Raw genomic sequence first — 27,999 nt, forward strand, 5'->3', positions numbered from 1 at the left:
GATGAGGCTGACTAAAAATCGTCTCTTCAGATGATGATAGAAGCTGCTGCTGATTGAAGCATCGTTCTAAGCTGCTTACAACCAGAGACCAAACATGAACGCGGCATTTATTGCTCTGACAGCCGCGCTTTTTGCTGCGAATAGTGGCTTCTGTTATTCCAGTAGCGTCCCTTCATTCATCCTGCCGTTCACTGACTGCGTCCAGGGCCGTGGGAAAGGCGGTTTCTACCAGGGAGCGATAGACGTCACCGAGTCCGGCACCCGGTGCATGAACTGGACTGAGGTGGATGGCTTCAGTGAACGCTACCCGGGCAAAGGAATAGGGGAGCACAATCACTGTCGCAACCCGGACGGTAGGATTCGACCCTGGTGCTTTTTCAGGAACCACAAAGGCAGAGTGGACTGGGGGTACTGCGACTGTAAACAAGGTAAACACGCAGGCCTATAGTCATACAGCAATAGGCTACCGTGTTGTGTTGCTTTTCATGATCATCTGTAGAAATATGTCAAAAACAGTTTGAACTAGGCTCACAGGAACTGAAATGACCCGACCCAAACCCCACACAGTAAGCCCCTGTAATTATACTATATTAATTTCTGTGGGGCTGATGAATAGCTGATAACCGTGCAGTTGTTTTGGGTTTGGTGTGCGACTGTCTTAACAAATGTCCGCACTCCACTTGTGTTAAACTCAGGAAGCCCATGCTTAAATAATTAGACAGGACACACCTAAAGTGTCCCAGGTGTGAGTCAGCTGTATGCAGATGATTTGCATGTCTAAGCACATTTGTGCTGTAATGAGTGCACAGGTATTTTCTTATATGGTGTGTTTGGGAATAACACACCATATGTATGTGTAAGAGAATAAAGTGAATAAGCTCAATAAAATTCTCTCTTCTAAATAGTTTGACATGGGAACACCACACTATCGATGCCTATCAAGCACACAAGCTTGCACTGCTAAGTGTTGCTAAAACGAAAAGTTTTGGGCAAAAGATTGCCCCTACATCGCTGGAATGATGAAAGGTAGAAAAGTAGAGAGAGAGAGAGAGAGAGTGTGGTGAGAGGAATAGTGTGTGATTTCCATCTGGCACAAGACAAGCAGCCTGTGGTATGTTTAGTGTCGGCAAAGCATGGGTAAAATATCTCTTGGTAATTGAAACATTGTCATTCATTGATCCAGTTATTACAGATTTTCAGTTATTACAAGCCTTTCGAAGGGGTTGCCAAATTGAAGTCTGAATTCTGTTAATTTTGTGTTTATGACCTTTTACTGAAATGATATACAGCCACACACTGATTTAATTCAGATATGCTGATGGCAGTAACAGGCGCATGTGTGTGTGTGTGTGTGTGTGTGTGTGTGTGTGTGTGTGTGTGTGTGTGTGTGTGTGTGTGTATGTAAATGTGTGAGATAGAGAGCATGCACCCTTACACATAAAATACATGGTTACAGTGAACCATGTATTTTATGTGGAAACTTCTTTATTTTATTTATTGGTTTATTTGATAAGGGACAGTGCACATTAATATAACATTGCTTTAAATGCGCCAGAGTTAGCCAAGAGGCTATTTTTCATCTGTAGTCCCAAGAGGCAGATGTTACAAAATAAACTTAAAAACAAAATATAAGATTAAATTTACACAGTTATACAAGATTGATCCTTTACAATGCGTGCACAAACAGTGAAAGTAGTGAGAATGAATATTAACATAAGTAGTATCATCGTTCAGGAGACTCTTTTACTACATTGTCAAGTACTAACAACATTACATTACATTACATTACAGTCATTTAGCAGACACTTTTATCCAAAGCGACTTATAACAAGTGCATTCAACATTGGTAATCAAAAGAACTACTAGTCACCAGAAGTCATAAGTACATTTCCTTTTGCAAACAAGCATCTAAGAGCATGAAGCAGAGCATAACTCAGAGCCAAAGTACAGTGCAGAAACAAACAAAAACAGTAAGTGCAAAAAGTAATACGAATACAATAAGTGCACCAAGCTAGTATGAATACAATAAGTGCTAAGTGGAAGGCTCAGGGTAGCACTTCCTGAAGAGGTGGGTTTTCAGCCTGCGCCGAAAGATGGGCAGCGACTCTGCTGTCCTGAAGTCAGTGGGGAGTTAATTCCACCACTGTGGGGCCAGGACAGAAAACAGCCGTGACCGAGTCGATCAGGGACCTCTGAGCGACGGGGCAACCAATCGCCCCGAGTTGGCAGAGCGAAGTGGTCGGGCGGGGGTGTAGGGCTTGACCATGGCCTGGAGATAGGAAGGAGCTGTTCCTTTCACTGCCCTGTAGGCTAGCACCAGAGTCTTAAACTGGATGCGAGCTCTTACAGTTAGCCAGTGTAGAGAACGGAGAAAGGAAGTTGTGTGGGAGAACTTGGGGCGATTGAACACCAGGCGAGCTGCAGCTTTCTGGACAAGCTCCAGAGGTCTGATGGCCGACGCCGGGGCTCCGGCAAGTAGAGAGTTGCAGTAGTCCAGGAGACATGCAACACAGAGGCTGACAAATTCAACACACACAAAGCAAAATAAAATGACGGATAACGATGTTAAAATAGAAACATGGACTAAAGACAAAATTATGTTGCATTGTTAGTCACTAAAAACATCCATGTCAGAGGAACAAAACTTAAAAGCATGCAGAGTATGTTAAATATAGAAGTCAGTCAGACACAGCTAAACAAGAAATAAAAGACATGCATGTAGGTAGATGAGGGTCGACCAGCAAATTCAAGACAGACAGACAGGTGACAACAGACAGATTGAGGGAAAGTTCAACACGGAAAGATTGAGGACAGTAAGGTGCAGTTATGTTCTAGTGCTGACAGAGCTGGGTACTAACTAACCATTTCTTTAATTGAGCTTTTAATGAACTGTATGTTTGTAGTTCTCTAATGGTCCCTGGGCTGGAGTTCCATTCTAGTGCAGCTTGTACAGAAAATGCAGACTGAACTCCAAATCCTGAATAGGATGTGGTTAAAAGTGATATCTTCAATTATATGACAGCAAGGTAGGCCGATGGGGCCACACACGGAGGGAATCCCCTTTATTCTCTGGGAAAAGAAAAATATGCGTGGATGGCTAAATATGTCACTTGCTGTGAAAATGGAAAAGACAACCAGAAGCACGTCTTGTTTTTTCATCTTTTTATAAAGTAGTTGTGATGTGCTGACACACTGGAACTGTTTTGTCTCTGCATGTCATAATCGAGTGCAATGAGAACTTTATATGCAGCTGTTTTGACACAGACCGACTCACTGCTTCATTTATAAGACAGTTCTACCTGTGTAAATGTGCTTTCCTGTCATCTCCCAAAATCAAATACACACTGCCTTCTTCTTTCTCTTATTTTTTCACTTCTTATTGAGCATTTTCTCTTTTTTTGCCTCCCAACTTTGCACCCAGTTCTGCCCCTTTTATTACTTTTCTGTCTTTCATCCTGCTACTTTACTCTCTCTGACACCCTGACTATATATTGTCATATGGTGTGACACATCTCTTTCGTGTCATCTTTTATCCCCCATTTTGTATGTGCTGTATTATTAAACATCTGCTGTTCTCCAACCCTCTTTCCATCCCAGGCTCTGTGCGTCTGCAAGGAGGCCGCTTCAAGCTTGATGGCAGGGTGGAAGTCTATCTTGGAGGAGTGTGGGGGTCTGTCTGTAGCGATGACTGGGGGGACGAAGACGCTGCAGTGGTTTGCAGACAGCTGGGCAAGGGGTGAGAGAGCACACGTGCATACACATACGCTCAGGCATGCAATATTTCCCGATCTCTGTCTGCCTCCTGCTTCTACATACGTATTCAGACACAGGTGCAAGTGCAATCCCCATCTGTCTTATAAATTCACAATGTGAATTAGCCCACAGAGGTCTGACATATGGTTAGAGTGTGATGGAATTTTGGTGGGAATTTAAGAGAATTTAACATTTACAACGTAGACATACATGCATTCTCTCCACAGTCTTTGTACTTTTCTTGTGTGACCCTTGCATTCCACCCCCCCCAAAAAAAAAAAAAAACCCCAGAGGTATTTAAATACCTTCAGTGCTCAGCTATTTACCTTGTTACCAGCTCTCTCTTTGTCTCTGTCTCTCTCTCACATACATACATACACATGTACGACTGTGTCTCCTGGGCTTGAATTTTGAGATGCTTTAATGGTAGAGGAGCCACTGATTTGCAGCGTCTCAAGGGAGCCTGCAGACAGATCATACACATCGACAGTGTTCATAAGCTGGGGAGCGTCTTACTACCCTGGAGAACAGAGACGTTCTGTTAACATACTACACATGTTGACACGCCAGCGCTGGCACGCATGCTGACAGGAACACATGTCGCTGTGTGCATATTCACACAGGAGTCAATGAAAGTCCTCAGCGGAAAGGAAAGAGGGCAAATGTCAGACATATGTCAACTGGAATGGTTGGTGATGATTTTCACGTGGCCAGTTATTGAAGCTGTTGGGTGTAAAACTTCTGACCGCATTGGCCCTAGAATGGCAGATCATGAACATACAGACGGCTGAAGGTTACTGCTACCAAACGTTAATGACTGCTGTACTTTTTCCTCTGAGATGGTCCGCCTTTTACGTGGCTGCAGGATTTATCTCAGATGATGTCTCAACTATACTGAGGTTGCATCTATCTTGAAAAATGTTATTAGATGAGAAAAGTGTTTCTCTAGCTCACCTGGTAGAGCCCACATGCAACATTTATTAAGGCTTTGATTCCAGCCGGAATCCTTTGCTGCATGTCATCCCACTCTTTCACCCTGCCTTCCCTGGTTCTCTCCAAGCTAACACTATCCAAGAAAGCATAACTCATTTTAAATTAGTAAAAGTAAATTGTTTGCTTATCGATCCCCTTCCAGGATCTCAGGTCGTGCACGTGAAGTTCCCCTGTTTCGGCCAAGCATGGCCAAGCTCCATTGGAGGGCAGTCCATTGCCAAGGAGAGGAGCCAGACCTGCTCCAGTGTCCTAAGACTACTTGGAATGGAGGGGAATGTCCTCAGGCTGCAGCCATCACTTGCATACAGCAGCAAGGTACACACTCCTCATAGGGAATTATAGGTCTATGATGGATGGATAGAGGTTTGAATGAATATAATGAGATCTGATAACTCTACAAGCCTTTAACAATTCTACAACTCCTACTCAGTTTTAGAATCATCCTCAATATATGCTTTAAAATTAAAAGGTCACAGCATTTTTTGTCAGTCTGCTTAGATTCTTTAAAGTTACTAAAAGCAGAATTGAGAGCATATCTCTTGCCTCTCAACGGCTCTTAACGTGGCAATGTGGGGATACACCAAATCTGTTGATGTATGTGAAGTGGACAGATGCTATACCTGGGGGGGAACCGGAGGGTGGGCACTAAGCTTCCGCAACGGCATTAACTGTATTCGTCATATCAGCCCAGTGCAGAGCAGTGGCCATGAGCTAACCAGTGGGGCACGCTCACATGCACTAACATGCACGCGCGGCCATCCCGACTATGTAAACAAAGCACAGTGAAGCTCAGATAACAACACACACAGAGGAAGAGTGACTTCATTCTCTGCTCAGGTAAACATTACTCCACTATATCTTTTCATAGCAAATAGTTTATTTGCTGCTATATTAATGCTCTGTACGTCAAATAGTGGTCATTTAGGGAGAATATGTGATAACGTGTGTATTTATGCTTGGTTTCAGCGGTAGTGGTGCTTCCTATACGGCTGGTGGGAGGTCGATCAGGGTCTGAGGGCGCAGTGGAGGTCTTCCATGCAGGGCAGTGGGGTTCCATATGTGACGACCAATGGGACGACAGTGATGCAGAAGTAGTGTGTCGACAGTTGGGGCTGAGGTGAAGGGGCACACACACAAACACACACATCTTGTTCATATTCAGATTAATTCTAACTAGTAGTTAGCATAAATTATATACATTGTGAGTATGAGAAAACAAGGAAAAAGTGTGAAGAATAGAAGCTTAGATGAGTTAATGTGGGTGTCCAGCCGTCTGTCTCTCCCTCTGTCTCCAAAAGTATGAGAAGTATTCTTTCCATTCGGACACACACAGAGAGAGGAGCGAGCAATAAAGAACATCTGGGGGTCAGACAATGAATCGGGCTCATTGTTCCTGCATGAATTCTAGTACCACAGAGATATGCATATTTAGCAACACTACACTCTCCGCAAATGTTCGCATGTGCATTTTGTGTGTATGCCACTGTGGTGTTGGTGTTGCAATGTCTATGTATTGACATATATGCGCAATATACACAACAAGCAATTTTCCAAAAGTTTATTTGAAATACAATAGGTTTATTCTATTCAATATCCAGATTAAACATGTTGTAAATAACTTGTAAGCCAGTCAGTGCATCTTTTTTTTCATTGTATCGCTATTTCTGTAAGCCAAACCTTTCTTCTGTACCTTCTCTGTTCTTTGTAGCGGTGTGGCAAGGGCATGGGGCCAGGCACATTTTGGCAAGGGTTCAGGCCGTGTGTGGCTGGACGAGGTGCGTTGCACAGGCAATGAGCTCACTCTGGAGCAGTGTCCAAAAAGTGCCTGGGGGGAACACAACTGTCTGCACTCCGAAGATGCAGGAGTGTCCTGTAACCCTCTTACAGGTAGAACAAGAACCTGACTTGTTATAAGCAATCCATAACATTCACATATTTCTTTTTCACATATATAGATATGGAAACCCCTCCAGAAATCCACACCTTATTGTAGCAAAAGGGTTTGCATGTACCCATGACCCATTTCTGGTGCCTAAACCGAAGAGAGCAATCATTTAAGTTATTAGTTACTCCTGTGCCTTTCCCATTATGACTAGTTAAAATGTTCTCTTTGAAAAAGGTATGGCAATTGGTCTCAGGAGAGAAAAACAAATCAAAGACCCCCAAGAGAAGGGTGCAAGGGGAAAGGTGCTTTTAAGAGAGCTCATGGTGGATAGACCTTGAAATATGAAGGTTGACTATTGCTCAAGTAGAGGATTAGGAGTCCGGTGTGTTGCCAGGTGACCAATGTGTGAAGGTAGAAGTCTAAAAAACTAAATTCTGGCTACAGACACTGGCTTTTAAGGCAGATCAGGATCTCCCAGAGCTTTGCAGCCAGCAATGACTGCATAGTGTTTTGTTAGGAATTGCAGCATTTTGTTGCAATATTGTGATCAATAACTATTTAACGATTTAAGATTTTTTTAAAAGCTACATGTGGATGGAAGGCCAGGAAAAAATTTATACATTTTCAAATGTATCCTCATTAGCGACTCACTCTCTGCCTGCCTGTCTTCATCTCCAGATGGTTCTGTTAGGTTGGTAGGGGGCGCAAGCAGCTACGAGGGACGTTTAGAAGTATTTTACCGTGGTCACTGGGGAACCGTGTGTGATGATGGCTGGACAGACTCTAACACACAAGTCGTGTGTCGACAACTTGGTTACAGGTAATGTGAAGTATTCATGCACATGCAAATAATATTATAATAACTTTTAATAAGAAAACAATGTGTGAGTCTGTGTGTGTACATGTCTACCTTGCAGATTAGGTGAGACTCTCCTCTCTGAAGGACTAGACATCACACCAGTCCCACGCTTTGGGGTGGGGTCAGGTCCCATTCTTCTGGATGATGTGAGCTGCACAGGGAAAGAGCCTAGCCTACTGCTGTGCAACAGGAAGGAGTGGCTCCGTCATGACTGTACACACCATGAAGATGTTAACATCGCATGCAGCCCTGATCGCATTGGAGAAAGTCCTCCAACGAGTAAGATCGAATCTTGTCTTACAATAAGACCTTAAATGGTTACAGATAGCATAGAAACCATGAATGGGCGAGAGAGGCTCATTATGAACTTTAATGTTGGTCATGTACAGTATGTAATTAGATACTGATACATATATTGTATGTGCATATGTGTCACAGTTTTTGGACTTTGAAAGTCAAAGAGTGGGCTTTTTGAATATGTTAATGATCTTTCTTTAAAAATTCCATTCTGCTTTGAGAGTTGATCCTGACACAGAAACGGCACTCGTAACTTTCCATATTTTAGTCCATATTAAGGCTTTTGATATTGTTGATCATTTGATTTTATGTTGCCATTGCTGAATCCAATTCATCAATCCTCTTTGAATTTGGAGTGCCTCAGGGTTCAGTCCTCAGCCTGTTTCTCTCCTCATTCTATTGCAGCAACCGCAATGTACATACAAAGAGATTGAACATTTTGATGTCTGAAAACCTATTTTTGTTAAATCCGAATTCATCATCATTGGTCCAGATATAGAATCTCCCCATATCTTGTTTTACTGTTTTCCAATATCATCATCCCTTGTATTTACAATAGTACAACTCTCTCTTCAGTCCTGTTTCCCTGAGATTCAAAAAGAAAAGATTATATCTATTTAACCTGCATTACTTAAATTATCTTTATATACGCAGTGTATACTTTTAAAGTAAAGTTATTACTTGAGGATCTTGCAGCCCATTTCCTTTTTGAGATCCAGTTGGAGACTATAAATCACTATTTTTAGAATCTCTGCACTGGTTACCCATGTGTTTGGAGTCTATTTTAATGAATATTTTCATCACTTTTATAGCTCATATGTGGTAAGCTCCAGACCACTGACCTTTATCCCCCTTTTTTGCTGAGCTCTGCCTGAGATCTTCTGGTTTTTCCTTTTTAGTGGTTCCTAGGTGGAGACTAAAAACAGTTTGTTATCAGTAATAGGGGTAGCATAAAAGAAGGACTGTAGAAGATACACTTTGCACTAAGAGCACTCATACATTAAAGGCAGTGAAGAACAGGAAACCAAATGATGAAAGCCTCCATGTAATTTCCTTCACTTCATAAAACCCGGTAATGGAAGTGCAAGCTGGTCTGAAATCTGTTCCTGAGATCTCTGCCAACTCAACCTGCAGTCAATTTGATCTCATCTTACGTAGATGAGTAAAGCCAACATTCTCCAACAGACATATAGAGGATGATGTAAGTCATAACTCTAATAGGCACAGCTGTTAGTTGGCTTGTCCTGCCTTTATTACTTTGACTCTTGTAAAGTCGTCATGATTAAATGGACCTACTGCAAACCTATACCTAAAGTAAGTCTCCCTCATGTCACTATTCCTAGCTGCAAGACCATAACTATCAGGCACCAAGTGGGGTAATATGTTGCCAGACACACATAACTCTGCACCTTTTACTTCTTTATAAGAAGAGACAGAAGGGTTCAGTGGTATTACTACTTGCTGAAAGCCTTCAGACACCAATAAAGATATGTGAGCATAGAACTGGATGGAACCAGTAGTGGCTGAGATTTTACCTCATACTGTATATAACGTTATATAATGTTGACTCTAACATATATGAGTTTGATAAGTCTGGTGAATGTCACAGAAAGGATACATCATGTTTTCTTTAAGTGATGATAAGTTGGGTTTAAGTAGTTTATGTTTTTGAAGAAGAGTCTGAGGGACACTCTTGTTCCACAAACACCCTCTAAAGAATGTGTGTCATTACTACATAGCATGTGTGTGTGTGTTTGTGTGTATTTGTTTGAGTGTTTGTGTGTACACAAATCCCTCTTTCCCGCTCAACATGCTACAGGCAGATTGGTTTATGTTGTTTTTGGAAAAGGAGACAAAGCAGATAAGCCAGGCTTTGCTTTGAACTCTCTCTCTCTCTCACACACACACACACACACGCACACACACGCACGCACACACACACACACACACACACACACACACACACACACACACACACACATACTCAGTCTGGTGTGGGAGACCATCACATTAGGGTTGTATCAGAGCAGCAATTTAACGTGTGTGTGTGTGTGTGCATGATGTGTGTGCTGAGAGGGAAAACATTTTTTGTATTTCTAAGGGAGAGGACAAAGATGAGCATTTCCTCAATAGCAAACACCAACAAAGAGGTAAACATTCCCACAATTAACTCTCCCTGCCTTATTTTCTCCCTCTTCAAATTCTTATGTGCCACATACAAAATGTTTGAAGGTGGCATGCCATTCAACTCCACACAGTGCAATACAATGTTTGAGCTACAAAACACACCAACCAACTTTATACATCATAGCATACAATTCCAAACACTTGGCAAGAGTATAAACTGATCCACGCATGGAAAAGACATCGACATTCACGTAAATGTGATTAGTGTGTGTATGTGTGTGCATGTGTGGGCAGACAAATGAGGATGGATGGTTTAAACCTTAAGCCCAGACTTATTTGATTTAACAGTTTGAGTGAATACTATTTGAGAGAGAAAGAACAAGAAAGGGAGCATGTGAAATACAGAGAGGCAAGACATCTTTTCATAGCGACAGGAGTCTAAAAACAAAAGTGGTTATGTGCATGAAAACAGACAGGTGTTCAAGCTACTTCCTTTGTAGGGAACATGAGCACACATGCCCCATTCACTAGACATGCTAGCCTGGAGGATCAGTTTTTTGGAGAGCATGTGTGTAATGTCATTGAGTATTTCTGGACTTTTTTTTTTCTGGGGTTTTTTCTGGGTAACATCAGAGAACAAAAATAAACCTATGCCAGCAGCATGAGTCTATGTGGTCGGTCTAAGTTGCGTTTGTGTGCATGTGTTCTTCAGGTGTGCTGGTAAGACTTGTGGGAGGAGAGAGCCCTAGGGAAGGCAGAGTGGAGCTCTATCTGTCTGGACAATGGGGGACTGTGTGTGATGACGGATGGACTGATCGTGACGCCGAGGTGGTTTGCCGACAGTTAGGATACAGGTATGTATATGTACAACTTGCACACTGATTTGCATGCATAAGCAAAAAGAATGCCATATGGGCAGACAAAGTTGTTGAAAGTGTGTATTTCCACACATTGCTCACCGATGTAGGTTCAGTTAGGACTCGGAAATATTACCAATAAGTTTGGAGATGGGTGCATTTTACAGATCCAACGGTTATTTTCATTATTGATTATCATGTTCCATTTGTCATTTGGCTAACAAAATGTCAGAAAACAAGTGAAAATGCCCAATAACCCAAAGATGTACAGTTTACTATAATAGATGGCTGAGAAAACCTGGAAACATTCACTTTTGAGAAAGTGCTTTTTGCTTCAAAACTGAAATGATGAAAAGTGAATTAACTTTAACAGTTGACTCAGTTGACAATTTTCTGCTGATAATTTTATTTTCAGTCGTGGTCCGGATGTTGGAATAGAGGTAACATGTTGGAGAAAGGCTCAGTTGTGGCATTGCAATGTGATCACTCTATACATTATACTTCCTTCAGTGAATCCAGACGGCCTCTGTTTGCAAAATCAATCACCACTTCTAAACTTGGCATTTGTTTTATACACATGCTCCCGCTTTCTCTGTCCGTCTTTCATCTCTCAATCCTTCTGTTTTCAGTTTGCACATCATCACGCACGTCTCGAGTTTCAAGCAGACCTACAATGGACAAACTAAAGTATGCTTTGAATCATTTAAGATGACTGTATTTTATTAATCAATCTGTACAAATTGTGCGCTCAAGTTTTTGAGCACTTCTTATAGCTGCTGGTGTGCTTCCAGCTGCTTTTATTAGGGGTTTTAGCTGTGCCCTTTTGCAAAGCCAAGATAAACATCTAATTAAAGGGCAGGCTAATTGTGCATATGACTCATTCACAGTGACAAGACATGTTGAGGGATTATCTCTTCTCGCTGAGACACTGTCCAGATTTCCATAACATTGGCAATGGGATGGCAAGGGACAACTGTACTGTAACAATCTGTCTTCATTTTCTCTCTTATCACTGTTCTGCATGGGACACTCCTCCCTCATGCTTAGTTCATGCTACACAACTTTGACCCTGACTTTCCGTATTTGGAATTCCCAGACAAAAGCCCCAGATCAGAGAGAAATCCCTATTGTCTTGGCTATTGAGCGATACCTGTGAACTGTTCTAACAGCTCGTGGTTGCATCGCAGATGCATTCCAGATATCTAGCATTCTAAATATCTGGATCTGTCCAGGAGCAACAACCAGAGCCTTACGAGAGCGCAAGGCACAGGTTGAGGGAAAACCTGGCGGAGTGGTCGCCTCACCTGTGTCTAATCAAAGTTGTTGTTGTTGTTGTTGTTGTGGCACCTAGGGTGTTGGATGTTTGCATCAATAAATATAACACAGTGACTGATCTACATATTGGAAATAGTAGAGTTGTGTGGAAACAGGCTATTATGTGAACACGTGTGCTGACAGAAACATCAATAAGCATGACAAGGCTACGCCCGTGTCACTACTCGCACCTGATTTTGTGACAAAACAAGCTTGGAGACCTCATCAGGATTCCAGATGAAGGATCTTGTAATGTGTGACCCCCACTGTCGCAAGTCAGTCATGTAGTGTGAAAACCACACAACTTTTAAGTCTGGAACACATAAGCGTGAGAGAGGGGAAGCGTGTTGGAGGTGTGTAAAAGCCCTGTAAGGATCATCATCAAAAACGCAAATGTGCGACAAAGGATACAAGGTATGTTCAAAAAGGCTAGATCCGTTCTAAAAAGCAGGTAGTCATATAGAGGTCAACAGTCCAAGAAGAGTAAACAATAGGCAAAATCCAAAGCGATGAGCACACAGAGTAGAATAAAGACAATCTGGCCAGGGGACAGGGAAAACAAGGGAGTATATAAAGGGGTAGACCAATGGCAAAATCAGGGGCAGGTGAGTAATTGAGGGCAGGTGAGGATAATCAAGGAGGCGGGAAATGTATGAGTGCATGAACTGAAGCAAAAGGAGACGTTAGTACATAAAAATATAACAGGAAACTCTAAACATTAATGAATAGGCTCGTTTGAGATGAACTGCGCCTCACCTGGAAAGTGGATGAGATTAGGCAGCAGCAACAGTGAGCGTTGAGAAAAAACTGCGAGTCAAGTCAGACAGTTTTCAGCTGCCTTTAAAGCACAGTTACATCCTGTTAGATCCGATCTGTAAACTACTTGTAGTTTGAAGACCTCGTTCAGATTTATTTATGTGTTTGTAAATAAATATTTATGTGGAAATGTGCGTGTAACTGGCATTGTTTGCTATCATTTGGTATGTGTGCCTGTGAAACACTTTGCTGCTTATTTTAATATGTCTTGTATAAATAAGCTTTATTATTTCCAATTACACAAGACATGTTGTTAGATTAAACCTTTGTCACACAACATGAGACTAATAACCAACAATCTAGCGTTAAGTATTACAATTACACAGAAAAATAGGATTTTCTATAGGATTATCAGCTCTCTGATCTAGTGACAGCCATGCATTTCCCATTATGCCCTGGGTCATGCAGTTGCTGGAGAGTAAAAACTGCGGCCGCCTCGCTCTCGTGACGTTATCGTTGCCCTCTTGCTCATGACGTCAGAGCAAGTCAGGATCAAGTCGGACACAAATCTAACCGGCATGCATTGTGCGGCGATTGCCGGTGATCGATTCTGTGTAGGACTGGCTCATCTCGAACGGGCCTAATAACATGAAACAGGGAAAAACAACAAACAGAAGACCTAAAACCTTGAACACGAAATCCTCTAGATACTTGATCATCTTCTAAAGATGCAGCACAGTCCAGTCTTCACAGAAACTGGACATAGAACCAGACTGTGACAACCGTGTGACAACGAAGGAACATGTTCGTAAGAGGGGTTTCTTAGATTGAGGACTTGTTTGAAGTTTATCCAACTGCATTAAATGCCTGTTACCTGCAGCTCAAGATGCATTCAAGTCACCTTGGCTGCATATTTTCTTCCATCCTCCCTTCCAACATTTAAAACTGATCCAACAAAAATGCAGCCAAGTCAAGAAATGTGGCTATCCAATATGTTGAAGATAATTCACGGTACATGGACAGTACATGAAATATGATGACTAAGAAAACACTTGGCTTTCCTTTCTAAGTTGAGAATTTAGTATCCAAAACAGATTGTGTTGCATTTTTGACTCATGTTGTGTTACTGTGTGTTGCCACAGAAACACACCAAGCAGGCTTGATGTCAGGCTCTCGGCTTAGTTCCAAGTGACTTGGAGGTTCACGCTTTGCATGCTAAGTACCTCTCTGGGAGCCATTGGAGACAGAGACACAATGCTAGATGTCTCAATAAGTGACATGAGATTCCCTTTGGATGAGTGGGGATACAAGACCTGCAACCCATTAAACCCCAGGGAGGCAACATGAGATCCTCTGAGTCGGTTATCTATCAATCTTAATTAAAATCACAGTTACATCCTATACAGGCACACCTCGACCTACAGTCTTGTGTGTTAGCTGTTCACTAATTAAAGTCAGAGGTGAGAAAGTGACACAAATACTGTTGTTATCAGATTGTGAAAGTGGTTTGACCTGGTTTACGTCACAGCCAGAGAATGTCAAACCATAACATCTATACTAAGATGTCATCACCTATATGCTTACACATGCAGAGAGAAAGATGTGTCAGGCAAGCATTCAACTATTCAGTGTTTGTGACACAATTATAGATAATGTAGAAAGATACACAGAATTAAATAATTTCAAAAAACATAAAAAGAGAATAAAAAAATCAAATCAACAAAACAAAAACAAAAAGATACGATAAACTAGATCAGTGATTCTCAACTGGTCTTGAGAAAAAAAAAATCTTGTGCTTTTATTTTGAAGGGGATTTTTTATGCAGCGGAGTTATTCACACTCCTTAACAGTATTTGGCGTTAATGCCTTGTAATGCTAATAGGCACCCATTTCACAGTATAGAAGAACACCCACAAAGTTTGTTTTCATATGCTAATTGGGTGAAATGCAAGTACAACACCAACTACATGAGATATGGATTTTCTTACATTGAGGACAAAAGAGGGCAAAAACCTCAGTGTGTTTTGTGCAGCGAGGTTCTGACACAAGAAAGCATGAAGCCGTCAAAACTGAAGCGGCATTTGTTGAATCAACCCGCAGCAGATAAACTGAAAACTATACCTCTGTCAAATGACACTATAAGTAGGTGAATTGAAGACATGTCGGATGACATCAAACAGCAGACCACAGCTCAAATTAAGGCAAGTGGTCATTTTGCATTACAAATGGGCGAATCTACAGACATAACAAACAAAGCAGTTTTACTCGTTTACGTGAAACATGTGTGGGACGGAGACTGACGGGAACAATTTCTCTGCACAAGAGAGCTCCCTACTACTACGACTGCAGAGGACATTTTCAGCTCAGGTTCAAACTGCACCATCTTTTCATTAAATGCATTTGAGAAGTTGAAAATTTGGGTCGCGACTTGTCATTAAAGGGTGATGATGGGTCCCGCAGCCAGACCAGTTGAGAACCACTGAACTAGATGTTCTAAGAGCTAAGCTTGAATTGTAGGGAAACCAAGCATTTGGTGTCTTTGCCCCAACACTTTGGAATAGTTTAGGTCTTTACAGTAGATCATCCAATTCAACTGGCCCATTTAAAAAAAGCTTTTCAAGACTTACTTATATTCCCTTGCTTTTTTGTTGATCATAATTCTGTTTTGTAAACTCTATTTTGCTGCTTTTGAATCTGTTGCAATCCTGTCTTTTGATATTTAATGCTTTTATTCTGAGACTAATTTTGCAGTTCGTTTGGTCTCCAGCCTTAAGATGAAGTACTTTTTCGGCAGTTCTAATAGTTTTCCAGTTTAACAAAATGTACAAGGCAATGGCAATGAAATGTCTGTGTTTCTGGGTCCTGTCCATCCTCCACAGTGGTGTGGCAAAGGCCCGTGTGATGGCATACTTCGGGGAAGGGACAGGGCCCATCCACGTGGACAATGTGAAGTGCAGCGGTGAGGAGCGTTCGTTAGCAGATTGCATCAAACAGGCACCCGGTACACACAACTGTCGCCATAGTGAGGACGCCGGGGTCATCTGTGACTATGGTGAATCGCAACCCAGCTACAAAGAGATCAAAGGTCAGTCAGGTCTATTTTTTACTCAAAATAAATGGAGCTCTTGTGATTGATTTGGAGCAAATGAGTGTGCATTGAGCATGCATGAGACTAGTGTGTTTAGCAAACATTTCAATTATCTTATATACACTGAAAAATGAATGAAACAAATAAAGAAAAGCCAGGAGGTAAAATTCTGAGAGGAAAGTGGGCAGCACTTCAGTTTGTGCGTATCCAGATGGTAAAATGGAGAGAGCAATGTTATTGCTTCACCCTGTCTGTCACACATCAGGGCAGACTCACACAATGCTATCCATTACCTGCACATATGCTATTACTTCCCTTTCTCACATGCACATACTGCGGAAAGTCAAACCAGTGCAGGAGGGTATTTTGTCTCTTCAGTATGATGAATTACATCTTCTACACACAGACTATGAAAATGATCCCCCATTTATTTAATTTACTTTATTTCAGGTTCATATGTAGTAGTGAAAGATTTCAATAATTATTAGAGCAAATGTATGGTTTAACAATCATCACCCTCCCACACACTCTCAAATATACACACCCAATGGTTCCTCTTTTGTCTCTGTCAGATCCTGTCAACTCAATTTGTGGTTTGCGGCTCATACACACTCGCCAGCGCCGAATCATAGGAGGAGAAAACTCTCTGAGGTAAGCTGGCTGGAAGGGACAGTAGGGATTAATGACAGAACAGAGGACGCCTGCCAGAGACATATAGAAAAACAAAATTGGACACATTTTCAAGTCAACAGGTCTGAGATGGAAAACAGCTGATGTGAAGCCACAGTCAATGGTCAATCCAATTGTACGTACTTCCAAAAACAAACTATATGTGGCTTAGTGGAAGGATGGGAAGTGAGTGAGTGATCAAAATAATTCACATAAAAGAGAAACAGGCGTACATGGCCAATACAGAAAAACTTGCTGGAATTGAACAAGAAAATCCCATGGTTCCCATCTCTGTTTTCCTTTGTGTGTGTGTTTATGTTGTGTGTAAGAAAGAGATATAGAGAGAGACGGAAAGAGGTTGGGATCAACAGAGAGAAAAGCAACATTTATGCGTATTTGTGTCTACGGTCACATTTATGTGTTAGTGTGTGTGCATGTTTAGATGACATCCTGCATGCTTACACTTCACGCAGCTGCATGTAAACTCTGTCTGCCTGCCAGGTATTGTAATGTTTAAGTGTCCTCCAAAACAATCACAAATCATGTTTGGGTAGAATTCCTGTCACTCCTTTTGGCTATACCTGTTTCAGGCTCTGTTTTTATCAATCAAGTTTCAGTAACCACAAGCTGACTTTACAGTACATAGTACTTTATAGTATATTTGTGTACTTTTATAATTCCTTGTGTGTTCGTGTGCGTGTCTGTTTTTAGGGGAGGCTGGCCATGGCAGGCTGCGGTTCGTTTGCGAGGATCTCGAGGAGACGGGAGGTTGGTGTGTGGAGCGACTCTCATTGACACCTGCTGGGTCCTCACCTCGGCACACTGCTTCAAAAGGTCAAACACACACACACACATCGACATCTACTTACACACAAATGCATGTGTCACAATTTCAAAGGCCATGTTGTTAACAGCCAATTCATCTCATGCAGCAGGTTCAGTATGGAGTCCAGGAAATAATAACCCACCATCACGTACGTGTTCACGGGCCTCTCGATACACGCGACACAACATGGGTCTTCCCTCTCATCCTGGCCACTGGTCTTTTCCACACGCCCACTATGCTGGACAGACAGCAATTTCTTCTGTCAGCATCAGTGATTGGCTTGTTAAGTGTGGTGGCATTCCATATATAGTAATAATTAAATATACTATTTCAATACACTAAGTACAACTAAATCATGCAATAATTGAGTGCTCTAAGCCCACTGTAACCCACTTTCAAAGCTGCTCTCCTGACGTGCATACACAAATACATACCTTTTACATTGTCTGTTTGGATTTTCTGCACTTTTGAGGTTTGAAGTTATCTTTATTCAACGAAATGTGGGTGTACATATGTATGTACTCTTCCTGCAGCTTGAGCGACACCCAAACTAAACAAACAAGTCTGACAGAGGCATGAGAATCTCAAAAATGTAAGCATTGATCAGCGGGTGGTTTGGCTGTGGTTGTGGTGCAGGCAGCAGGGAGACAGCCAGAAATTCATCTGGTCTGGGGGCCCCCACATGGCACCACCAACATGAAATCAATCACTTAATGCATAGAGCAGAAAAGGCAGTGGAAAAAAAAAAAAGCTGAGAAAGTTGACTAATCCTAGAGCCTGCCTTTAATATTTGTACGGTTCTCAAACTGTATATTATGAATAATATATTTTGTGTTACGTTACCAAGAATTAGTTCCAACATTTGGGTTTGGGAAAAACAGAACTCTTTACCGGCTCCAGCAGCTCAACCATTATAAATCCTGATATTTCCACATTAAAGAGAGGATGAGGTCATTCACTAAATCCTTTCCAATGCCATTTCTCCAACCATTCCCAGTCCCTTTCCACTGCCAGAGGTGTACTCCTAATGCAGGAACCTCAACTCTGCGATGTGTCTTGTACACCTTCCTTTAAACGACACGCACAGGAAACAGACATCTGTGCTATGCTGCAAATTAAGACCACGAGGGATGTAGCAATCAGGACTTCTACGACGGAAACACTGCAATTAGTTGACCACCAGTGTAATTGCAGACTGACATAAATAATTTCACTGTCTGACTCTTTACTAACAATGGTAAGTCATTTAAAACTGCACAGTAGACACTATAGTAGCCACAATAGTTAGCCTCAAACATAACACTGTCTTTAACAGTTTTTTCTTGTCGTTGAATGCCATAGCTTGCTAGTGCAAGAGTAAATGTTGCTACACTGGTCCAGCAAGAATGGTGACGCTTCGTACTGGTGTATTTGATGCACTTTATTTTCTGCATTCTCTCTCTCTCTCTCTCTCTCTCTCTCTCTCTCTCTTTTGCATCTCAGACAATGTGAAAACTACAAAAAAAACAAAGATTTTTACATAAATTGAGAGCTCTTCCTGGAGTCTCTCAGGCAAATGTCCGTTGCCAAACAGGCTAGCACATATTAGCACATTACATAAACTACAAACTACAAACTAAAAAAATGCAACACATTGTAGCGTGAAGCAGCTCCCTCCCTGTTTCTAGGTGGGGAAGTAGTTTGCACCTAACACCCTAACACGGTGGTAACTCCGTCAGCTGTCCCACCTGTTAGGATATACGTTCCTTTTTGAGGTGTTGGATTAAAACCTTCAGTATTTTATCTCACCCCGTAGCTATCGTTAAAATCGTTAGGATTTTGGATTAATTGTCTTCTTGAAATTCTTTTACGGCTAATGCCCTAGGTGTTCTCAATGGGATGCAATCCTAGCACCCTGTATGTAATAGTTATGTACATCGTCTGTACTTTACTATTGCCTATTGCGAACATTCTCACCATTTTATGACTAACACTGCCAAGTCTTCATTCAGGGTACTTACCTTAAGCTCCTCTGATTGCTTCAGTCGTCACTTCTGATCACACTATCAACGGACAGGAGAAGAGGGTCAAATTGTTTAAATGGACCAGACTACTTTGTTTGCTTCAGACTTACAAAATGTAAGGCTGTATTTTTATTTAAATTTTTCACACAAAAATCACATACAACAATTTCAATTCAATGAAACAGTCATAGTGCTACAATACTAACTAATTCTAACACTCCTACTATAAGAAGTTCGCCTCTTTATCAGTTTTCACTGATTTTGCTATGAGGTATAATGTCCTTGCTCTCTGCTAAATCTCCCCCCTTTCTCTTCTCTCTGCTCTGCTGTCTCTGCATGTTTTTTCTGGAGTTTTGCAGGCTCTCTCCGTTTGCTCTGTCTGTGAGTTTTTTCTTCTTCTTTTTTTCTAAGTGGGTAAGATAGCATAAGTGTCTTCTGCCCCCACTTCTGATGGGGTAAGACAGTAGAAGGGTCTTCTTGTCCTCTATTCTAAGGGGGTAAGACCCCTAAGTTTAGTTGGGGTAAAAAGGCCAAACTCACAGATTCTCTGCTCCTTTTTATGCTGCTAAAAAGCTGGCACCTCCTTCAGGCTCATGCGTCACTCACATGAAGCCTCCTCTTTCTAAGTCAGACACAGAAGGTAACCGGTTTGATCCTGTTCAAACAAGGAAGTAGTTTAGAGTGACTACTTTATATAAGGCATATATGCAGTTTATATGTTTAATCACATCTATCAAAAAGTAAAACAAGTTATAGGTTTAATTAATCACTTCTATCAAAAATTAAAAAAGTTTATAGGTTATACGTTGATTCAAAAAGGTTACGATCTTTCAACAACATGTAAACACAAATGCAGGTCAACAACAATGCACACAAATACATGTACAAATGAACACTTTACCGTGTGCACCTCTTGGACCATGTGCAGAATCAGTTCAACCTGGGGTCGTTCACTCCTCTGCTTCTGTGCCAGCAAACGACCCACAATGCCACGGTCATATGCCCACGCCAACTCTGGGTGTAGCCCGTTACTTTACGACATTTCATGACTAACTACGATGTGCCTTGAGGCACCACATACGGTACCATATAAACTCAAAAGTACACAATTACATGTCTCTATGACAGTTACAGTAAATAAATGACAGGCTTTATCCAAACACATTAATTATATGTTAGTGTTGTGCTTAACGTGCCAGGTGCTCACTCAGCTGCTGCCTCAGGCTTTGCTTTTTATATTGAACCGGTTTTAATAATTGATTGTAGCTCTTGGAATTCGCATGCACATTCAGATTGATGACACTCCTTTAAAAACATTTTGCTGACTGCTGCAGATTAGCACAACATTTGTACAGCAAATCAACTTCCCTAGTGTAACAGTTAAGTATTTCTGGTAGACTTTTTATTTTGCTAAAAGGATACTCAAAGTCCACACCTATACACTACATGACAGAAATCGTGAAAGGTATTTTTAGCTGTATATAAGATATTTGTTATTTTAGACATTGTAAGCAGACACAAATTGTCAGACACTACAAAGTACCTCTCATGCCTGCCTGATCACATATCAGTCTTCAGTGGTCCGAGCTGTTAGCAGCCATGACAGCTTTGAAAAGTAATTTGCTGCATGCAAGCCTGAGCATGCAGACCAAGATAGGGACTTCCGACTTAACAGTGTCACCTTTCATATATGGTAACCAAAATAGTGTGATACACATACAAGTACACACAGCAACACACACACATATACACCCATGCAGTCAAAACAATATACAAAAAATACATCAACAAGTTAGCATACCCATCTCTTCTTGCTCTAGATTGCACACAAGCACAGATGGCGTTAAGGTGCAACCACCAAACACGATCATGTTACCTTATCCCTTACACTACCATTACCATCAATAGGTTCATAAAAAATGACCTCAGGTCAGTGGTCACATGCTGTCAACATATTTAACCTATTTATACCATCTTGCTGTACAGCTGGTGGCGGGCCAACAGTAACGTCACCAGCAGATTTGGAACTGTTATAAGCAACAACAACGTGCAAAAGGTAACGTAGATGTCACATTCAAACTCCATTCTAATCCTGAGATTTTGCCTTCATGGTGGGTATGTACTGTACGCAAATGACTGGTCAGCAGTCTCCGCTCTGCCAGGAACTCCGTGGCATTCCCAGGTCAGGAAATCTTTCCGGAAACACTCTACCAGTTGTAACTGGACACAGACAGTTGGCTCGATTGAAAGGCCTCCTTCCTTCACTCCTCTCCCCTTCCTCCTCTCCCTCCCTCTCCCTTGTCCCTGACTTACCCTACTCCTCTCTCCTCTCCTTCTCTCCCACTTGGCCAAACATCTTCAACAAGTAAATTGAAAGCATGGAAACACTTAATTATGTCAACCTATGAGTCAGTTGAAAGCATAAACACACAGACACAATGACAGATTTTTTGTTATCATTCTTGCCTATACTCACTCTTTGTCAAAGCTTTCATTTGTTAAGCTCCTAGAAGCAGTGTAGCGAGTGTGTAAACCTTCCTTAGTCATGATTTATAGTGAATTGATAGAATGTATAAAAGCACTTCAATAATGTTGTGTTGAAGAAAGGGGTACAGCTGAGAAAAATAGAAACCATGTAGCTGATAAGTTTCTTGGGAAATGCTTTTAGGACCGTATGATTGAGCATATGAAACATTAATAAGACTTAGGGGGAACACAAACAATATGTATTGTTGAAAATGTTGCTAAAAACAACAAGACCATTTTAAACAAGGGGTATAAAATAATAATATTTCTTTGAAAGAAAAAAGATATACATACTTCAAGGGAAGACTTGAAAAGATAATTCCAAAGGTGACCTGAGCCAAAACACCTGTGTGTCCTGTGCTTGTTCTTTTTCAAGCTCTACTATTTCTTTTCTATTTCTGAGCTAACCCCAGCCAGAGCTTGTAATTTTATTGCGCATGGTTTATGTATCAGCTCTGGGATTGCTCACACACACACACACACTCTTTCTCTAATGGCCTCTCTTGATCCATTCCTGTATTTATCTCTGCAGGTATGGAAACAGCACCAAGCAGTATAAAGTTAGAGTGGGTGACTACCACACCCTCGTCCCTGAGGAATATGAAGAGGAGTACGGCGTCGATCAGATTGTCCTCCACCCAAGCTACCGCTCCCATAGTAACGATTACGACTTGGCCTTGGTTCGTCTGTCGCCGGGGGCAGTGGGCCAGATGCTGGGAGAGTGTGTGTCATTCAGCCGTCATGTTCTTCCCGCCTGTCTGCCCATGAGGAAAGAGAGAGTGCTCAAACAAGCCAGCAACTGTCACATTACTGGCTGGGGTGACACGGGTGAGGGTGTGTGTGTGTTTGTGTGTGTGTTTGTATGTAAAGGGTAGGTGGATACTGAGGCCTTGAGGTGACATCATTTCATTTCATCCTAGTATTTAACGGGAAAGCGGCACTGTATATGGAAAAGTGTAGGACCTTCACAAATGTAAATTATTTTATGTTAAGGGAAATGCAGAAAAGATATAGATGACATTAAAAGACAGATCCAGTGAAATTTTAATTTGTGCTTATTTTCATCTCTATAATGTTAATTTTAGCATTTTTCACAAGCATGTGCCATGACCAGGGATATATTTTCACAGTTCATTCCTCTTCCTTGAGCCAATCTGCCTTAAACCTTTCAAATCAAGCAAATGCTGTCTTTATATTGATGCTGACTGAATAACAGAACTTGTTTTACTAAACCTTAATTTAAAATATTTACCAGAACAATTGATTTTAGAAGATATGTAACAGTTTAAAAAAGCACTGGGAATCAATTAATAAACAATGCTGTAAAGTGAAATCAGTAAGTTAATGGAGGGCCGTAGGAAGTCATATCACACTGGGACTAGTTATTTGGGGTAAAGTCTATTGTACATTTGGACAGACAGTAAAACAGCCATGTGCTGTAACCACAGTATTCCTACCAAATGGAAGTCATTTTGAAGGTCAACTGCAAATGCATATAAAGTAGAAGAGAATCCTCCACCAGTAATTACACTTGCTTGACTTCCCGCTCTGTATCTGTCCATACACTTGACAGTGTAAACCAACACACATCTGTTAGTGATCTCTTAATAACATGCAGATGTCATCAATCAGCAACGTAGTCGCAGAGGGCTAGAGTACACACTTATGCAAAAAACATGTACCTCTCCCTATTGAGAGGTTAGGGTGTCTATGTGTCTGTGTGCGTGTGTTGTGGGGGGGGGGGGGGAGGGGTAGTTAATAACACTGTGTGGTCATAGAGAGAACCAACAGTGTAGAGGCTTGGGTTCAGTTTTGTCAGTAGCTCCCTTCAGCTTGGATGTACCTTCCATCGTCCATGTGTGGAAAGCCATGGAAGGACCATGTCCTTGTAGAGTGGGTTACAGTAGAAGGGAAGAGGAAATTGGAGGACAGAAATATTCTGGCCACAGAAGTTCCATGCTGGTGATTGAACAAGGCAACCGGTGACAGTATGTGTCACCATCAGAGGATGCACATTTTTGTTGACAACAGACAAGAGTCGAGACTGGAGACACGGTCTGCATGCAAGGGAATTGTATTTTGTTTTAAGAGACACAGAAAAAGATATGCCTGAAAAAAGTCAAAGCCTTTGATAAGAAGGTCGTGGCAAGTGGAAACTGCTGCCGGCCGGCAAGACAAGGCAAATAAATATATTTATATTTTGAACAAGTCATACACTTGGGGAACACCATGTGTTTGAACTGTCCTAAGGCACTCTCACCAGACAAGCACAGGCTTGTATGCAAGTTTCATATTGTAAATCTGTGCGAGTACTAGTCATTTATTTCAAACATCATCACGATTGTGATTGATGCAGTTATATAGCAGCAATTCTGTGAAAATGACCTTTCTGTTTTCTTTGCAAACTTGTTGTGGTCCTGTAATGCCCTTAGAGATGACATACTGTGATTTGGGGCTCAAATAAGCTACATAGTTGCAGCTGTGAGCCTTTGACTACGGTTAGCACAAGGCTAAACTTAGCAACATTTACTGTCCATATCTAAAACCCTTTGCCGATATTTTATTGCGTTTCTTGTCAGCTCTCTTTTAGACCCTCCTTTTGTTAAGTCCTGGTTGCTTTCCAGGCAGTTGTTGCAAATGCTTGAATAGTAACTTTTTCTGCAGGATTTTCCGCTATTCCTGAAGGGAAGTGCACTGGCACCTGCATTTGGAGAACAGCCAATAGGAACCCTCTCTCTGAAATTACCTGTGATTGACCAAAGTCTCCTGTCACAGGCTAGATTTTCTAAAGCCTATACAAACAGAGCCAAGACAAGGTTCTGAAGTCTAGTTTTTTCTCAGACCACTTAAATTAAAATATGCTGAGAGGTTATTATGTAATTTTTGTGCAATGACACTAAATATGATGCTCACACACACACACACACACACACACACACACACACACACACACACACACACACACACACACACACACACACACACACTCTTCCACCTACCTTCTACCTCTCATTCTAAACTCTTACGCTTTGCCTCTTTTTTTCAGGCCGCTCATACTCCAAGACCCTTCAGCAGGCACCCCTCTCCTTACTTCCCCGTCGTCATTGCCAGCAGCATTTCCACAGTGCCTTCACAAGCCGCATGCTATGCGCCGGAAGCATCCAGTCAGAGAGGCGTGTGGACAGTTGCCGTGGTGACAGTGGAGGTCCACTGGTGTGTGAGCGTCCGGGAGGGGGTTGGGTGGTTTACGGGGTCACGTCTTGGGGTCATGCCTGCAGGACACAGCGGTCTCCTGGAGTCTACACAAAAGTCTCTGCCTTCAGCTCCTGGATAGGCAAGGTGATTGGACGTGATGGCAGAAAAGAGAACAAGCGATGAAAGGTGAATGAGAAGTTGAAACAATTGACTTTTTGATCAGAAAGAATGACTCGATCAACTGGTTAGGCGACAACTGATACAACAATATAATTCAGTCATGATTAACTGATGTCATGATGTTGTAGCTGATGTAAATTATAATCTGACTTCCAAACTGAGAGCACAATGCAATGCTGGACTTTTTCCAAATAGAGAGAGAGGAATGCTCTTCTGTCTTTTCTCTAATCTAAGTCATTAGCACTTATTTTAATGATTTAATATTCTCTTGACCTGCAAGAATTTGAATGGAGTTAAATGTCAACTCAAGGAAACGGCAACTGTGTAACTTAAACTTCTTTTTGTTTTATCTGACATTGCATACTACGCTAAAATGTTTTTTTTCCATAATAATAATGTTTTCAGCGATTGCTTTTGTTATATTGTCATTTATGACGTGAAATATGTGATTAAAAATGTTGTAAAGGGACCACAGAAAAACAGTATACATGCATGCGTGCACAGCAAGTATTTGGCATATCACCTTGCAGACCTGCACTATGAACCCCTTTTTAGGTACTTAAATGCATAATAGTCAGTGCTTTTGTGTTAAGCATTCTAGTCATATTGACATTTGACAAACTGAAATATATGTTTCAACATCATTTCATCATTGTTTATGTAATGTTTCTCCATTGTTTGCTGTGTAAAAAGCAGATGTCAGGTCTTTGTAATTACTCAGGCATTTCTATAATTTACATCAAGTCAGTATTAGTCTCAGTGCTGCTTGACATTTGCAGAGAAAGGAAAGGACTAAAGTGTCTCTGAATCAAAGCACATGACAGCATTTCTCAGTGTTGATTTGTCATATTGACGCTGTTAATTCATGTAGTTAAGTGTTGTGGCAGATTTGACAACACTGAATGGAGACAATCTGGTACACTTGAAAAAACGACACTGCCTTCTTATTTGTGTTTACTGTCTATGTGTTATGATTTAATGTTCTGTAACATTTCTTTATACATTTTTGTAAAAAAAAGAAAAAAGTGAGTTGTAAAGTTTTGATTCATAATGGCGCTAGTCTGTTTACGTAAAAGCATTCACTGCATGTACTTTCTAAATTGTTGTCATTCCCTCACATCTGAAAGGTAATAGTTGCTGGAACAACAGAGCTCTTTGAGGATTTTATCTGACTGCAAACTGTCAAAGTGAGCACTACTATGCCAGACAATGTGTATGCACACACACCGAGGCATACCCAGTGTCACTGGTTTATCGCACAGTGGCTACGGGAACAGCAGCCATTTTCTGAGTTGTCTTCATTTGCAAGGCAAACAAGTCTTGTTGACTCAATACCCATTTAAGAACTGGGACCAACAGCTACAGTGAGAAGCTACATAAAATCTTGGCAACAAACATACAAATATTGTCATTGTAGTGTCTATAATTCCTATACTTTAACTACTACTGGCTGCTAATTAAGCTGAATTGTTTAGACATGTGCTCAGAAAAACGATACACAACGTTACCAATACTTTATTTCCTTGCATTTAGTTTTCCCTCTAGTGTCCATAAGTGTCCGTCCCTTCCAAGTTTAGTCACATAGTTAAAACGAATAACACCACCTGATATTAACCGAGAACAGTCAAAAACTGTTTGCAACACCTGCGGTTACTGGCATGAACTTAACTTGGCTGAGGCCAAGCCTATTCAAAAACAGCACCTAGTGCTTGGAGGCATATTCCATATCAACACAAATCAAATACATGGCTCATACACTTTATACTCTTTATTTCAGCTTGGAAAAGCTGCATAATTGAAATTTGTATCTCCATATAGCGGCCTTTTCTTTTGTACGATTTATGTTTACTTGTGGACCTAAGTGAGACGATGACCACTCTCACTGTTGACAGTCCAGTTCAAAAGCTGTGACAAAGTAGGGTGACCACATCAGTTTAGAAATTAATTTAAAATTTAATTTATACATTTATTTACAACACAACACAAACAAAAACAAACATATTTGGAAGTCAGTAATTAGTCATGTAAACATGTATGGATATGTGACGCATCTGCATCAAACAAAACAAACAAAAACAAACCAAACCAGCAGCCTTATCGGCAAGGGAAGAGAGAGCATCTAAGAGAAGGTGGTGAGCTTTATATTCTGAACCACACTGGCCCAGGTGTGGCTCATGATAATGATGACCCAGGTCCTGCAAGACAAACCAGAAGCCAACAAGCAAAGAGTACAGATTGGGTCAAAGGGTCAAAACATACCTAATATATTATTTGTTGTTAAATACTTTGAAACTCAAAGTACACACAAAACCATAAGGCAAGACAATACTTCAAATGATGTTGAAAGGAATCTTAAAAATGTATGAAGTTGTCTAGCTCTGAAAGTTGTGGCTATTGTTATTTCTACCCTGGCTCTGCTTTTAGATACACTTTTACTTAAAATTATGAATTAATGACCATGTTGCTAAAAAAGAAATGCAAACGTCATTATACATTACCGCCTGTATATCAGTGAACCTTTCCTTTTTCATCCTCATAGACTTTTTATGAAGCATATTGAGAAGTAACAGTTTTTAAGTCAACCACACGGGATGGTTCCACACACATGAACACAGAACACTAGCTAGTTAATTTAACTAATAATGCTAGAGGGGACAACATTCTGCAGGGG

The 27,999-nt window shown here is 41.2% G+C and overlaps 1 protein-coding gene across 2 annotated transcripts; it reads left to right on the plus strand.

Moving 5' to 3' along the window:
* On the plus strand, window positions 1-27,834 carry prss12 (serine protease 12). Of its 2 annotated transcripts, none has more exons than XM_068727580.1 (13): window positions 1-428; window positions 3,598-3,736; window positions 4,889-5,061; window positions 5,713-5,863; window positions 6,455-6,633; window positions 7,310-7,451; window positions 7,549-7,769; window positions 10,627-10,768; window positions 15,721-15,926; window positions 16,502-16,580; window positions 17,310-17,432; window positions 22,486-22,787; window positions 25,000-27,834. In XM_068727580.1, exons 1-13 carry the CDS (start codon window positions 95-97, stop codon window positions 25,329-25,331), a joined length of 2,523 nt encoding a protein of 840 aa, XP_068583681.1. In that variant the 5' UTR covers window positions 1-94; the 3' UTR covers window positions 25,332-27,834. The 2 variants fall into 2 exon arrangements, with proteins under 2 accessions (XP_068583681.1, XP_068583682.1); XM_068727581.1 differs by having other exon boundaries at window positions 22,486-22,781.
* The last annotated feature ends 165 nt before the right edge of the window (window positions 27,835-27,999 follow it).

The sequence above is a fragment of the Cebidichthys violaceus genome, unplaced genomic scaffold (genome assembly GCF_023349555.1).
Source record: "Cebidichthys violaceus isolate CVI_PGR_0920_01 unplaced genomic scaffold, fCebVio1.0.p SCAF_4, whole genome shotgun sequence".
Taxonomy (NCBI): Eukaryota; Metazoa; Chordata; class Actinopteri; order Perciformes; family Stichaeidae; genus Cebidichthys; species Cebidichthys violaceus.

What these genes read in the sequence shown, in the direction of transcription:
- prss12 (XM_068727580.1), top strand. Translation starts at nt 95, where the DNA reads ATGAACGCGGCATTTATTGCTCTGACAGCCGCGCTTTTTGCTGCGAAT. An exon ending in TGTCGACAGTTGGGGCTGAG is followed by an intron (nt 5,864 to 6,454) that starts GTGAAGGGGCAC and finishes TGTTCTTTGTAG; the next exon opens with CGGTGTGGCAAGGGCATGGG. An exon ending in TGGAGAAAGTCCTCCAACGA is followed by an intron (nt 7,770 to 10,626) that starts GTAAGATCGAAT and finishes TGTGTTCTTCAG; the next exon opens with GTGTGCTGGTAAGACTTGTG.